This window comes from Bos javanicus, chromosome 8, assembly GCF_032452875.1.
Source record: "Bos javanicus breed banteng chromosome 8, ARS-OSU_banteng_1.0, whole genome shotgun sequence".
Lineage (NCBI taxonomy): Eukaryota > Metazoa > Chordata > Mammalia > Artiodactyla > Bovidae > Bos > Bos javanicus.
The window spans coordinates 56,165,565-56,179,776 of record NC_083875.1 but is presented as its reverse complement, the minus strand read 5'-3'; the positions used below and the strand labels follow the sequence as shown (position 1 = coordinate 56,179,776).

Here is a 14,212-nt window from a genome sequence, read left to right as displayed (position 1 = left end):
AGTGAGAAAGAGATAATGCCACTCCCCCCACACACACATATATCTTCCATAGGTGGCACAGTGGTAAAGAATCTGCCTGCCAATGCAAGAGATACAGGAGACGCAGGTCCAAGCCCTGGGTCAGGAAGATCCCCTGGAGTAGGAAATGGCAACCCACTCCAGTATTCTGACCTGGAAAATCCCATGGACAGAGAAGCCTGGAGGGCTAGAGTCCACGGGGTCGCAAAGAGTTGGACATGACTGAGCACACACACACACACACGTCGTGTCCCTCCCACACACACACAATTCACACAGAGCATCTCATAATACAAGGATTTAAACGACAAGGGAAGATTATTAGCAGGAATGGTTAGCACAGTTCCTGAGGCAACAAGGAAAGGCTTTGTTTTCTTATTCATTCATTCAATTATTTATTAAGCACCTACTGTGTGTCAAGCACTGTGGTAGGAACCAAGATTAATGAATAAGACAGTGAATACTCAAGAGGTTTTGTAATTACAATTGCAGGATAGTTTCCACAAAGATGACAGGATGCTACACAATTGCTTATCAGAAAAACAGCTAATCAAACCTTAGAGCTGTAGAAAGATTCTTTAAGGAAGTGGTCCTAAGAACTGAGACTAGGAGAACGGTCAGGAGTTCTGTGAGTAAAAAGGAAGGAGAAACGAAGCGGAGGCAGAGGGAACAGCTTGGATAAGGTCCCCAAGTATAAAGAAACATGTCTATCAAGAAACAGAAAGAATGTGTGGCTGCAGGACGGTGGAGGAGGGGACAAAGTTGGAAAGATATGGCAAGGTAGGATGCTGAGGCCCTTCCTGGGCACAGCAAAGACACACATGGAAAACTCTTTCAAGTGGAAGAGGTATTCACAGGTCAACAGAGGTAGGCATTCACATGTCATCTGAGTATGGTGCAGGCATACTCCACAGAACCACATACTAGAGGGGAGTGAACTCTGCGAGGCAGGAGGAGCCAAACAGTGAAAAGCTTTGCATGACAGGCAAAGAAGCTGGACTTTACCCTGGGACGATACTTCTTATTTAAAAATTTTAAGCTGCGGAGTGCTATCAGTTCTGCATTTTAGTCAGATGGATCCGGTAATAGTGAAGAAGGTGGATGGCAGGGGGGTGAACCAGATTAGAGGAAGAGAGCTAATGCAATATTCTAAAGGGAAAGATACTGGGGCCTGAACTCACAACCTCATGCACAAGCTTTATCCACTTTGGGGCAATGGGCTCTATTATTGAGTAGAAATCGATCTCCCTGTAACTTCTTCCCACCCAATTTGCCTCTAATTTCTCTTCCACAGTAGTGCACCTCAAAGATTTGAAAATGGCATGATGCATGTTTTCAATTTTCTTCATTCCAGGTTAAACATCTCAAAGTCACTGTCTCTCAGAGACCCATCCTTCTAGATACTCCTCTGATTGTACCCAACATGCCCATCCAGATTCAAGTGGATCCTGAGCAGATCAAACCCCAGTAGAAGTGTCACTCCATGTCTATTAAGTCAGACTAAAGCCCACTGAGCCTTCTTCAGCAGTTTACTAGCACAAATAAGCTTTAAATTTAACCAAAATCCTTCTAGTCAGTCTTTCCTAAATATTATTCCAAGAAATGTAAGTCCCCTAAGAAATTAGGTATTACTTACACAAAATTTTAAAACTCACAAGATTTAATTCAACTAACACCAGGCAAACTGCTCATTTGCTCAGTTTCAAATCTCACAAGAGGGCAAATACGTACACAGGCCTTTCCAAATAATCTTGGCTGTGGAACTTTGGCTCTCAGGACACACTTTGGAAATGTCGCCTGTGTCTTTCTCGTACTGACCACGTGGCCTTGTCTTCATCATTCTCAAGAACTCACATGCAGGCAAGGCGTTCTTTATTGATATGTCCAATAAGCTCTACAGGTCCAGAGCTTTCCAACACAAAACTCCGCGATGTTGGAAATGTTCTAATCTGTGCTGTAGTGCCTAGCCAAATATGGGTGGATAGTGCACCCGAAACGTGACTACTGTGACTGAGAAACTGAGTTTTTAACAATATTTAACTTTGAAAAGTCAAAGTGAAAGCATTAGTCACTCAAGTCATGTGCACTCTCGGCGACCCCGGGGACTATAGCCCTCCAAGCTTCTCTGTCCAAGGGATTCTCCAGGCAAGAATACTGGAGCGGACTGCCATTCTCTTCTCCAGGGGAACTTCCTGACCCAGGGATCAAACCTGGGTCTCTCACATTGTAGACAGATTCCTTACTATTTGAGCCACAAAGCCACTCATATTTAACCTTAATTTAAATCTAGATAGCCACTTATGGCTATGGCTACAATGCAGCTCTAACCTAAGGTACCTTAAAGCTTAGGTCCAGTAATAATCCAACTGCTATCTAACAAAAAGTCAAAGAAATGAGTCAGGTTCTCAAATATGTACCAATTTTCTTGGACACATACTGATAAGAATTGGCATTGCTGCCTTTGGAAAGAGGCCCACATTTGATTAAGTGTGTTCAAAATAATGATTTGAATTATTTTTCTTTTTCTTGTTTATATTCACAATGCAAGGCAAAAAAGCCTACAGAAAAAAAGTTCTCCCTCTTGAGAACCATCTTTCATTTCCTAAGGGGAAGCAGGTTATGATGCTACCATAAGGATCTCACCAAGTATCCAACTGTCAATCAAAATATACGACCATGCAGAACAAGCCAATTAGTCAACCATGGAACATGGGACAGAATTATGCTCTGATGCCTCATTCAGTGTTGTAAGAAATAATGTTTTAAATGAAAGGCTGGCCAATGTAAAAAGTAGAAAACTGGTCCAAATCCTCGAAAGCCCCGATCCAGGTGCGTTAGTCATTTTAGGACATTCCTTAGACATGACAGCACATCACAACACATTACCAACACTGATAAAATGGCATGAATGCGAAGCAGACATGTCCGGTGAAGGCTGCTGGCACTTAATGAATGATCTCGGAAGATGGTCTTACAGGTGTCACTGCATACTTATCAGGGGATCCCTGGTGATTTCAGCCAAGCTCTCCTACATCAAACCATGTTATCCACAAGCCATTGATTCCTTACAAAGTTAACAAGGAATAAGACAAGTTAACCTGGTGCCATTATGAGGCGAGAACACTGCCACCAGTCCATGTAACCACTGCATTTTGTTCATTTCCTCCCTAAGGCACAATATGAAAGTGACTGATCACAGTTTTCAACTTCTATTTTCCAATTATTCTATACATGCAAAATGCAGTTCAGAGTAATTCAGTATCATGTTAAGCTAGGTGCCAAAAAAAATTAAAAAAAAAAAAAAACAGCACTACACATACAACTGTACCTCATAACATAGTGAAAGGTTTTGTTTTTCATCAAATTAAAAAGACCGAATTTATGGAAAGTAGAAATACGAAACAGAAATTCATGTGTCATTTGATTTGACTGGCTATCTTAGCCTACTGGAACTTATGGTATCAGTATTATACAATTGTAATTACTATATAATTGTGTATTATTTTTCTACTATTTAAATGCAAGGTAGACCACCTAAATAAACCTATAGAATTCTAGAGAAAACACAACTACTTGGTACTACTACTCATTAGAAAAGCTAACAAGGAAATAAAAAGTTTTAAGTTAAAATTAAATTTGCCCTCAAAGCATTCAAGTTGGAATGTTCCCTTTTCTTTAGATAAATATAAGAATAAAAGTAAAATGGCTTAAAATTTTTACTTCTAAAAATTCTAATGATCAGAGAGCTTTTTTGTTAAAATGTGTTCAAAACAATGATTTGAATTCTTTTTTTTCTTCCAAGTTAATAATCACGGATGCAAGGCAAAAAGAGCTGCTCACTCCAATCTGGGCTCCTCCACAGCCTCCAAGAAGCCTGCTTTCTGCTTAAAGAACTCAAGAAATAAAAAACCTCAGCAAAGGAATTGCAGAAGTCTAAAGGAGGAGGGTAATATTTATCTCCTTGGCACCCAAGGCCCTAGAAACAAGTTGTAACAACCTGTTGAAAACAAGGTTAAAGATGAATAATGTAATTTCTCCAAATCTAACAATGACCATGGTTTAATAAATGGGAATTAGGAAGCCACTGGTCCTAAGGAACCACTTCCTGTTCTTTCACTGTGTCCAGTTAGGTACAAACATACCTTTCAGGTTACTTCAGGCTGTGGATACAAATGGCTTGAAGTCCAAGACACTAAAATGGATCAAATTGGTGCTGCAAAACAATCAACCTGAGCTACTTTTTCCTGAGATGTCTTAAAATGCCACAAAACCAAGAATGACTTATCCAATTTATTTTCCATGATTTGGAGGGGAAGGAAACTGTCAAAAAATTGTGATTCCATTTTTTCCAGCTCAAGGACAAGATGTATGCACAAGAGTATGTCTGAGATAGACGAGGGGTATGTCTGAGATAGATATAATGTAAGGGTTCACAAATGTTCCACTTATCAGAAGCTATTTCCTTAACAACAAGCAGCATTTTCCTTCTAGCAAGGCTACTATAAAACATGGCAGGCCTATGAGTGATTCCTATAACCCAGTCTTCAATTAAGAGGTGTCTTCAAAAGTCTCTGTGCTTTTTACAAAGTATGGGCATAAACACAGGCTGTGCATCTAGATCTAGACAGCCCACAGGGCCCACCACTGTTTAAGTCAGGTTCCTTTCCACCCTCTGTGGATGTATGAATGATAAACAATACTTGATGGGTGACTCTTTTCCCTACAGTTTAGACCCTGGAGGAGATTTCTATAACAAGAACTATGCATTATTTTATCTTTTCTGTGATTGCTAAAATATGGGTTGTGCTGATTATATAGTCAGAGCTAAAGTTTGTAACAAACACATACCATTGGTTCAATATGACTTCCCTTCAAATCAACACTGGCAATAATAATAATGCTCACTATTTTATGCATAGCACTGTATCTAGAAACAATTGCTAGCTGTCTCCTGAAATCCTTTCTCTTCTGTTAAGTTTTAGGTGGGCATACTCAGCTAGGACTGCACTTCCAAGTCTCCCTTGCAACTAGCTATGGGCACATAACTAGGCACTGGCCACTGCAAAGTGAGCACAAATGGGAGCAGCATTCACATCATGTCCTTAAGAAAGAGAAAGCACATGTCCTGTCTCATCCTTCCTGCTGGCTGGGGGAGGACATGGTAGTGCAAGCATGATGAATATCAACAGAGAAGGAAGTTGACTTCACAATATTGTGGAGTCACCAAATTAGCTACAGGTGCTTCTATGCAAACTGTTATTTGAGAGGAAAACAAACTTGCCCAAATCACTATTCCTTTAGTCTCTTTAACAGCAGCCTGATGCCCAGCTAGGTCTTTTACATGATCACTAGTCCACAAAGCTCCATCTAGTCAAGGCTATGGTTTTTCCAGTGGTCATGTATGGATGTGAGAGTTGGACTGTGAAGAAAGCTGAGCACTGAAGAATTGATGCTTTTGAACTGTGGTGTTGGAGAAGACTCGAGAGTCCCTTGGACTGCAAAGAGATCCAACCAGTCCATCCTAAAGGAGATCAGTCCTGAGTGTTCATTGGAAGGACTGATGTTGAAGCTGAAACTCCAATACTTTGGCCACCTGATGCGAAGAGCTGACCCATTTGAAAAGACCCTGATGCTGGGAAAGATTGAGAGCAGGAGGAGAAGGGGATTACAGAGGATGAGATGGTTGGATGGCATCACCGACTAATGGACATGGGTTTGGGTGGACTCCGGGAGTTGGTGATGGACAGGGAGGCCTGGCGTGCTGCGGTTCACGGGGTCGCAAAAAGTCGGACACGACTGAGCGACTGAAGTCCTCATATAGCAACCCTGCAGTACAGGTGTCCCATTTTTCAGATAAGAAAACTTCAATCCAAAAAAAATAAATAAATAAAAGTATTCTGTTCAACATGATAAAAGAAGCAAGTGGCTAAGCCAGGATCTGGTCCCAAGTCTGCCTGACCTTGGGCTCTTAGTACACTCCTTCATGAATAACCTAATTCTTTCAACGAACTCTGCTCCTTATTAGGGAAGCAACAAGTTTCTGAAAAATACAAACATTACTCTGGGGAAAGACGACTTTCAACTATCACATAATACATTACCATCTACTGACCTATAGTCTATTAGGGGTTTGAAGTTCTCAAATGTCTTAAGAACACCTGTCAGTCACCATGAAACATACTCTCAAAAATAAACTATTCCATTTTATAATTCAAGGGGGGGAAAGTCCAAAAAGCACAAATGTCGTCTAAGTAAGATCCTTAGCTAGTGCCCAATATTTACTTAATGCTTAATCTAATAGGATAAGAGAATACTTACTGGTTTCCCAAAAATATTCCCTCCGTTCTGAAAGATGGTATTCCCTCAGTTCTGGAAGATGGTCTGTGTGGAGCTAACCACCCACTGGCTGCAAACAGCCCCTGGAGCTGCAGGCCTAGCTCACCTCACAGGAAGACCGCCAGCCAGTCCTTTTGGAAGCATTACCTTCAACTCCTCCCAGTTTTTACCAAGTCCCTCCTCTCCAAATGCCTTGGGACCCAAAATAAGCTGGAATAAAATTCATTTGCCAAGAAATGTTGAAACAACGACAACTACTGGCATTTACTATCCCCAGTGCTTTACATTTTAATACATACAATACACACTGCAAAAGGGGTTCCTCTCATCATGTATGGGAATATTACAACTCACAGAGATGAACTCTCCCAGTATAAAGCCAGTAAGAGCCAGAGTTGGTGCAAATGCCAAATTAGCAAAAACACTGTGCCCTGCTGCCAGGGCGTAACAAGTGGCACATAGTTTTCAATCTGCATTAGAATCTCCCTAAATGTATGTCCCTGGAAAGGGGGCAAGGGGACACTGGAGACAAGGCCATAAGTATGGACTTTTAGGCATTCTTCAATTTTGCTGAGGGCTCCTAAGGTCTAAGGGTCTTCAAGCTATATCCTGAAATCGCTGATGAAAAAAGAGAGTTCATCCACAGAAACTACTTGGAAAAACAAAATTAACTCCAGCTAAGCCGCCAGGTATTTAAAACAGCCAGTCTCCCAATAGGGTTGAGAAATTTTTTTTTTTTAATAGTTCTGTGGGTAGAACACAGACCCCAACCAAAACCACTGCATCTCCTGAGGTGAGCTCTACAGGTTGAACGCCTTGAAGAGCTGTCACCCTTTTGGATCTTTGCTGGTTGGGGAGAGACAGGTGTTTACTAAATGGGAAAACTATTTTGGGGAGCTACAAGAAAATCACCCCTGAGCCCTACCCAATATGCCTCACTGAATTTTCAGCTAGTTCACAGTTCACAGGCTATTGTTTTAATTTATACTTTTTTCTTCTGTAAGGACATCAGAGGAAGACAAGCAATACTCGTTCTTCCAAAGAGCAGTGAGTAAAAGGGGAGGAGGCCTGGCTCCAGGTCCTCTTAGAAGGGAACTCAGAGCTCCTCGGCTGTTGCTCAGCTACTATTGCCAGTCAGCCTCAATAGCTGCTTATTATTATGTGCCAAATTGCACACAGACAATCCCAGGTAATCCTCACAGCAATCATATGTGCTACATGCTATTATTAACGTCATCCTATTGATGAGGAAACTGAGGCTTAAAGAGGCAAATCACTTGCTAAAGGTCATCCCACTTAACTAGGTTATAGTAAGCCACGCAATTTGTAACAGGGAGCCCAGCACTGGGCTCAGACGTGAGCCCATCTCCTGCTTATGGAACTGCCAACAGGAAGCTGATTATAGTTCCTCCTCAGCAAACGAGACTTGAAGTGAGACAGAGGACTTCCCATTTACTACTTTGAGATTTGCCTTTGAAATCTGAGGGCCACAGGATATAAAGAAGTCTTACCCATCCCCTAACGCCAAAACAAAGTGGGAGAAAAGAGCAGCTTCAGGTAGATGAGGACTCACTCATAGGTTTCTTGAAATCCTGATTTAAGGATCCTGTGAAATTTTTAAGAGTTGTAAGAGATGATTACTCACTTCATGTAAACAGTTGACAATATCTCTGGGACTCTGGAAGTAGCTGAGAGTGTGGTAAGCACATCACTGAAATAGAGATGGGCTATAATTTTTTATTAGTGAAACCTAATAAGAAAATACTTTTCTCTGATGTTACATACATAGACATACTCCAAATCTTTGAGCTATAATTATACAACTTATTTCCCCCTCAAGTCTTGTAGGTAAAACTAAATTTATCCAATAGTTGTCATCCAGTACTATATATACATTTTTTAAATTTTAGAAAATGCAATACACCAGACACAAGCGATATTAAGTAGGTACATTAATCAGCATATGGGAACTAAATTAAAAATAGACTTATTTAGACGTCTGTAAATTTACCTCCTGCTCCTGGGAAACTCCAAAAAATGCCTCCAATCACTGTCCTGTAGCTTACACACTACAGTCTTCAGGACTAGTCTTTTTTTTTCTAAATACTTTTAGAAATAAAACCACTTTTTATTTACTTTTAGTTTCATTTGCTTTTTAAATAAAAATATTTCACAATGAATTCTAACGCCACAGCTGCCACCCTGGCAGCAAGACTGTCACACAGAGAGCTGGTGTTAAGAGATCAGATTAAAAGCCTTCAGTCCCAGCACCAAGTGACGCTTGCAGCCATGCAAGAGTGATTTTCCATGCCTCTGAAGAGACAGGAAATAGAATTCATCTTCCTCTAATAACCTGTCTCCTCCCCACCCTCCAGATTACAGTCCATCTGGCCTCAGGATAGAAGCGAGGAGTGTGACGCTCACAGAATGCCCAGAAGAGGAAACAAGGTGGGCAGTGTTCAGACACAAAACATCACAGAGGCCTAGAATGGACAGGAACAAACATGTCAGAGGCCCACACATTAAAGGCTATACACACACCTTAGGACACTAAGAAAGGAAGAGTCAATTAGATCCAAAGCAAGCAGAAGAGAAGACATACACAGAATCAGGACTTAGAAAACCGTAACACAGGTCATTCATGACACATGTCAAGGATTTCAACCAAGAAATGTCAAAAGTATTAGGGAAATAAATAGCAGTGAGATTATGACGCCCATCCTCCCAGCTTAAAGCAGAAAAGGAGTTGCCAGTATCTCCCTACGGCTTTCCTCTACAGGGACGACTTCCTGAGCCAATTAATTCCAGTCCGGTCTTGCTCAGCACCACTACCATTACACATTCTGTTCCTACCGGGCCTGCTCACACAAACAACATAACTCACGTGGGAAAACGACCTACTGGCAAATGAGCTAGCTCCACCAACACCCTAAGATCTCCTCCCACATCTGAACATAACCCCACAGATCCCGCAAAAAATGCCACGGGAATAAGCTGTACTGGTAATTATGCGTAGGAGTCTATGCCTGAGGAAGTCTAAAATCTAACACCACCCCAAGAAAAATTCAGACTTTCTCCTTCTGCCTTGGGGAACACCACCTCAGCCAGTCCGTAGCACAATCGGATACACATTTCTTCCCACTGGCCATCTCCATAAAGCAGAGCTGCTTAAAGAGACACACGCTGGTCTGATCAGGCAAGGGGCAGCCAGGCTTCCTAAAGAAATGCAAATGGACCCCTTTAGTGCTTTCACCACTCCATGTAATCTGGTCAACAAGCAAATCCTGAGTAGCAATAGGTAAATGGGGATACAGTGGGTGGTGGTTTTGTGGTTACAGCTAAAGGATGAGAAAGACAATACATCCTTTGTTGTTTGTGATCCACAAGAGCATTTGAATTCAGGATGTTAATTTAAGTCCACAGTTTGTGAATACGAGAGCCCCTAAAGGATATATTCCCACTGAAAGGTCATCATGGCTATTGAGATCTAACCCAATAATGACCAAATAAGAAGTCAGACAGGGATCCACATACCTCTAACACACATGCATGTTCAAACACTGGCTGCATGCTAACCTCAGCACATGCCCACTGGCAGGCAGGCAAGTGAACTGCCCTCCAGAAAAGCAACGTGACACAACCAAAGGGTAGGAGTATAAAAGTGCCTTGGTGCCTTCCAGCCCACGGCAAGCACTGTGGCTGCAAGGCATACAGCTACTCCATTTATTAGCTTCTTCCTTCTCACAGCTGATCTGATCTGAGCAAATGAAGAATTCAGTAGTCCAGAAGCAAAAATTCCCTCTCCAGCCGTGCACCCAAACTTTGTAACTACTAAAAGCAAGCAAGCAAGCAGTGGAGGGGGGAGCCACCAGGAAGCACAATGCAATCAAAATGCACCTTCTCATCCCACCCTGTGCACACCTGTGGGCAGCATGCACATGTCCACCAGGAGGAGCAGAAGCAAGCAAAGTGAGCTGCACGCTGGGGCGTGGCCAGGCGTGAAGGCCGTGGTACTGAGAATTGAGTCCAGAGTCCATCCTTTGTGTCTTTTCCCAAATGCACCCATTATATAAAGATTTCACCAGGTAATAAGAAGTAACTTTTGAAAAGCTGCTGGCCAAAAGTTACATTAGCCTGTTTACTATGAAAAGCCTTTATGTTTGATATAGCTTCTGCCAACTCTTAATGCTCAGTGACAAAAGTGTAGAACCAGCTGCTGTCCTCTGGGCAATTTTTCAATCTGCCCTATTAGATGCCGTTATGACGAAATCAAAATTCTGAGCAACACTACATAGTCCAATGACAGCAAAGTATTTTAATAACTGAATTTTGCTTAGCACATTAGAAAATACTCCATTATATAAAAACAACCATATTCCAATGGATGTTAGTAAGGTGTAGAAGTTGGAGTGCGAACATTGTATCTTAGAAATACGCAATGCAAATACCAAGAGACAGACAAGGCCAAAGAGTCAAGTTTTATCTGCAAAATCACTAAAATGGTACCTTCCAGCCCAATGCTTGAAACCACCTGCCTTACCTCTTGGGACAGGAAAGGAATGACTTGTGCACAGATAGCGTTCAGCCTCTTGACAATCTCTGCCTGCAAAAAAAAAAAAAAGAAAGAAAAAAAAAAGGAAAGGAAAGCAATAAAGAGAACAGTCAGCTGGTTACAAATTCCCGAAATATTAGCAGGCTGATATTAAAACACACTTTATATTCTGGCAGGAGTATTTCCTAAGGAAGAGGCAAACTATCATCAGCAAGCCCATTAGAAGGAGGCAGTGACAACAGTGCCACGTTAATACCACAACTTATTAACCAGCATTCATCTTAAAAAGTCAATCTTCAAGCAGCAGGACAACATAAAAAGGAATTTAATTTTCATGACTGGAAATCTGTTTTCAAAAGCGTTTAACAGGACCCTTATTCACTCTATGTGGTTCTTTATAAAACCTTGTCTTTGAGTTTAGATGGTAAAGATACATCCTTTCCTACACCCCAACTTTTCTCAGTTAACTCACTGGACTTCTACATTTGTGGCCTTTGCTTTAAATAAACATCAGCACTGGGATTTCATAATCAAGTCTCCAACCTTCCAAATGAACAGCACCCAACCCACCTACATGACCTAATTAATTCAGATCCTTAGTTATATACTGCTGGGAAATGCCATGTTTTCCTCAATCATTAAAACTTCCAAATGTGCCCCATCAGGGTTTTCAGTGTGCAAAAAAGCAATTGTTTATATATGGAGACTAACCTCAGGAACATTAATTACCACCGTACTATAGAGCTGTAAAAGTCCCAATAATGTCAGATAATAGTTTATTCTCTATTAATTTTTTAAGTGTTCAAATTTTAGACAAATAGCATGCTACAGTAAGTTAAAAATAAAAAAGAAATACCAATACATTTTCTATAAAAAGCTTCACTGATTTTCACCTTAATTTATATTAGCATGCTACAGTAAGTTAAAAATAAAAAAGAAATACCAATACATTTTCTATAAAAAGCTTCACTGATTTTCACCTTAATTTATATTAGCAGATGGCTCCTTATATAGTTGGGCTTCCCTGGTGGCTCAGAGGTTAAAGCGTCTGCCTCCAATGCAGGAGACCCGGGTTTGATCCCTGGGTCAGGAAGATCCCCTGGAGAAGGAAATGGTAACCCACTCCAGTATTCTTGCCTGGAGACTCCCATGGACGGAGAAGCCTGGTAGGCTACAGTCCACGGGGTAGCAGAGTCATGTAGACACAGGGTTTTTATACACATACATACAAAAATTTTTTCCAGTTTTATTGAGATATAATTGACATACAACACTCTATAAGGTTAAGGTGTACAGCATAATGATTTGACTTACATAAACTGTGAAAAGATGACTGCAGTTAAGTTCAGTTAACATCTATCAAAATAGCTTATTTTTAAATGACAGAGTAGGGAAAAGGAGAGGCAAGAACTGATGGGAGACAGAAAACAAAAAGCAATCACTATACCTGAGACATTCTTAACATAAATTCCATCCACAGTCAGTTCCTCATTTTATAAGAGGACAAAAATTCTCCTTTTCTTGCTAAGTCATAACCAGAATGACAGCGACACTCTACTTGTGCAATCTAGGTTTCCTTCTTTCCTCAGCAACCCTTTTGACTTTGTGGCTATGCGATCTTTTAAATACTTGCACCTTAAAAACTTTGCCAGCCAAGAGAAAACACAAATTCACCATGAAGTTTCAGACCTCAGCTTTCCATTCCAGCCTGCATTCCTAATAGGATGGACAAAAACCCAGCACCAATAAGCAGCAGTGAATAAGGACCCAACTGTGCTGACCTGATTTAATTTACTGCCCTGGCCCCGTGGAGCATTTAGCTATCCTTTAAGAATGCTTAAACCACCATGAAAAGCTGCAATGGGAATCACCAAACCACTCTCCACCTGGATGAACATACCACAGTGGTTATAGGGTGAAATTCCAGCGCGAGCTGAGAAAATAGAGTAGCATTCACCAGACTGAAAGCACTAGTCTCAGAGGCATTTGGTTGTTAAGCTTTTTGTAGGGAGAGGTGGAGGGGGAGAGAATAAAAGATAATGAGACACTTTGGGGCAGACCAAACTGATGATTCTAATGCTCAGAACCATCTGCCAAGCATATTTTCCTCATTATGTTGTTTACATAAATAAAATAGTCCCTTGCTAGGAGGGTTGAAAAATGTGTGGGCACATAAGAAAACTGAGTTCTTTAGTTTGCCTACATAATCTAGGCAATAAAAACTACTCTAAGGAAACTCACTCATCTGGCAAAATAAAAACCAAGTAGTATTTATTTTGCTCCTTTAATTTGGGGCCGAGGCTATGTTAAGTCTGAGCAACTATGAAAACACAAACCTACACTTCCTCAAAAATAAATATAGGAAAGTCAGAAAGTCCTTTTATTGATTCATGTATGTTAACACACACACACAACAGGACCGGGGGTGGCAGGGGCAGAAACCTTCCAAACTTTTGTCTTTAAAGGTCTCCTTTTGTCTAAAAGACTTCTTAATTTCTCTAAGTTGTCACGCCAATGGATCTTCCTGGTCTGGCTAATTGGCATCAGGGGGGTTGGATGCGTGTGTGTGATTTCATGAAATTAAGCAGCTCATTCCTCACTTTGAAAGCTAAAGTTGCCTCGGAAACACTGCTGCTTCCATGGTCATCTCATTTTGCCTCTTTTGTCCCATAGGACCCAGCTTTAGGGAAGCATCATTTATTTACAGGCCTTTCCTCTGGCTTCACCGATCAGCCAATAATACTGTGGACACACACTTCTAATGGCCTATGTTTTGAAACTGAGTCTAATTTAATGGCGTGGGGCCCAAACTCCTTTTCCAGCACAGCCATTAAAGGATGTAGGTTATTGCTGTTGTCACCATTGATATTTGTCATTGTAATGTAATTAGGGCCCTAAAATGATGCATTACAGCCCTTGGCACAGCTTCTATTAAAATCTTTTCTTCTGCTCACTGAACTGCGACCTGCTTTCTGATGAATAACAGACAGACAGCTTTAGGGTAAGGAGCAGATTCATCAAAGAAGTATTTTTCAGCTTTGCAGAAAGAAAGGGAGTGTGGGGGCGGGGAGGCAACCTAGGAGGAAAAGCACCAGGGGAGGAAAAGCCACAATACACATTTGAATTTCATCTGACCACTTGAAATTCTGATTGCATCTGACGAATCTTGCTTAGACAATATATTCCCAGTCTTCGAATCTCATGGTTAATCAGGGCTCTAATCTGCTATCCATCAGTCTATGCCAGCACTGTAGCTTCCAATCAAATTTATAGGTGAAGCGGCTCCGGCATCCCTGAGCAAGTCCA

At 41.2% G+C, this 14,212-nt stretch overlaps 1 protein-coding gene across 14 annotated transcripts in view; it reads right to left on the bottom strand.

Annotated features, from left to right (window-relative positions):
- The window catches only part of TLE4 (TLE family member 4, transcriptional corepressor), a 155,025-nt gene that overhangs the window by 104,386 nt on the left and 36,427 nt on the right, over positions 1–14,212 (bottom strand). For 8 of the 14 annotated variants that reach the window (XM_061425600.1, XM_061425599.1, XM_061425592.1 and 5 more), the window contains exon 5: positions 10,895–10,957. The exons of 4 other annotated variants lie outside the window; for them this stretch is intronic. In XM_061425600.1, the coding sequence (XP_061281584.1) occupies positions 10,895–10,957 (63 nt within the window). Of the gene's footprint in view, positions 1–7,999; positions 8,061–10,894; positions 10,958–14,212 lie in introns of those variants that run through there. 2 more of the 14 variants (XM_061425604.1, XM_061425605.1) reach the window with 1 other exon arrangement.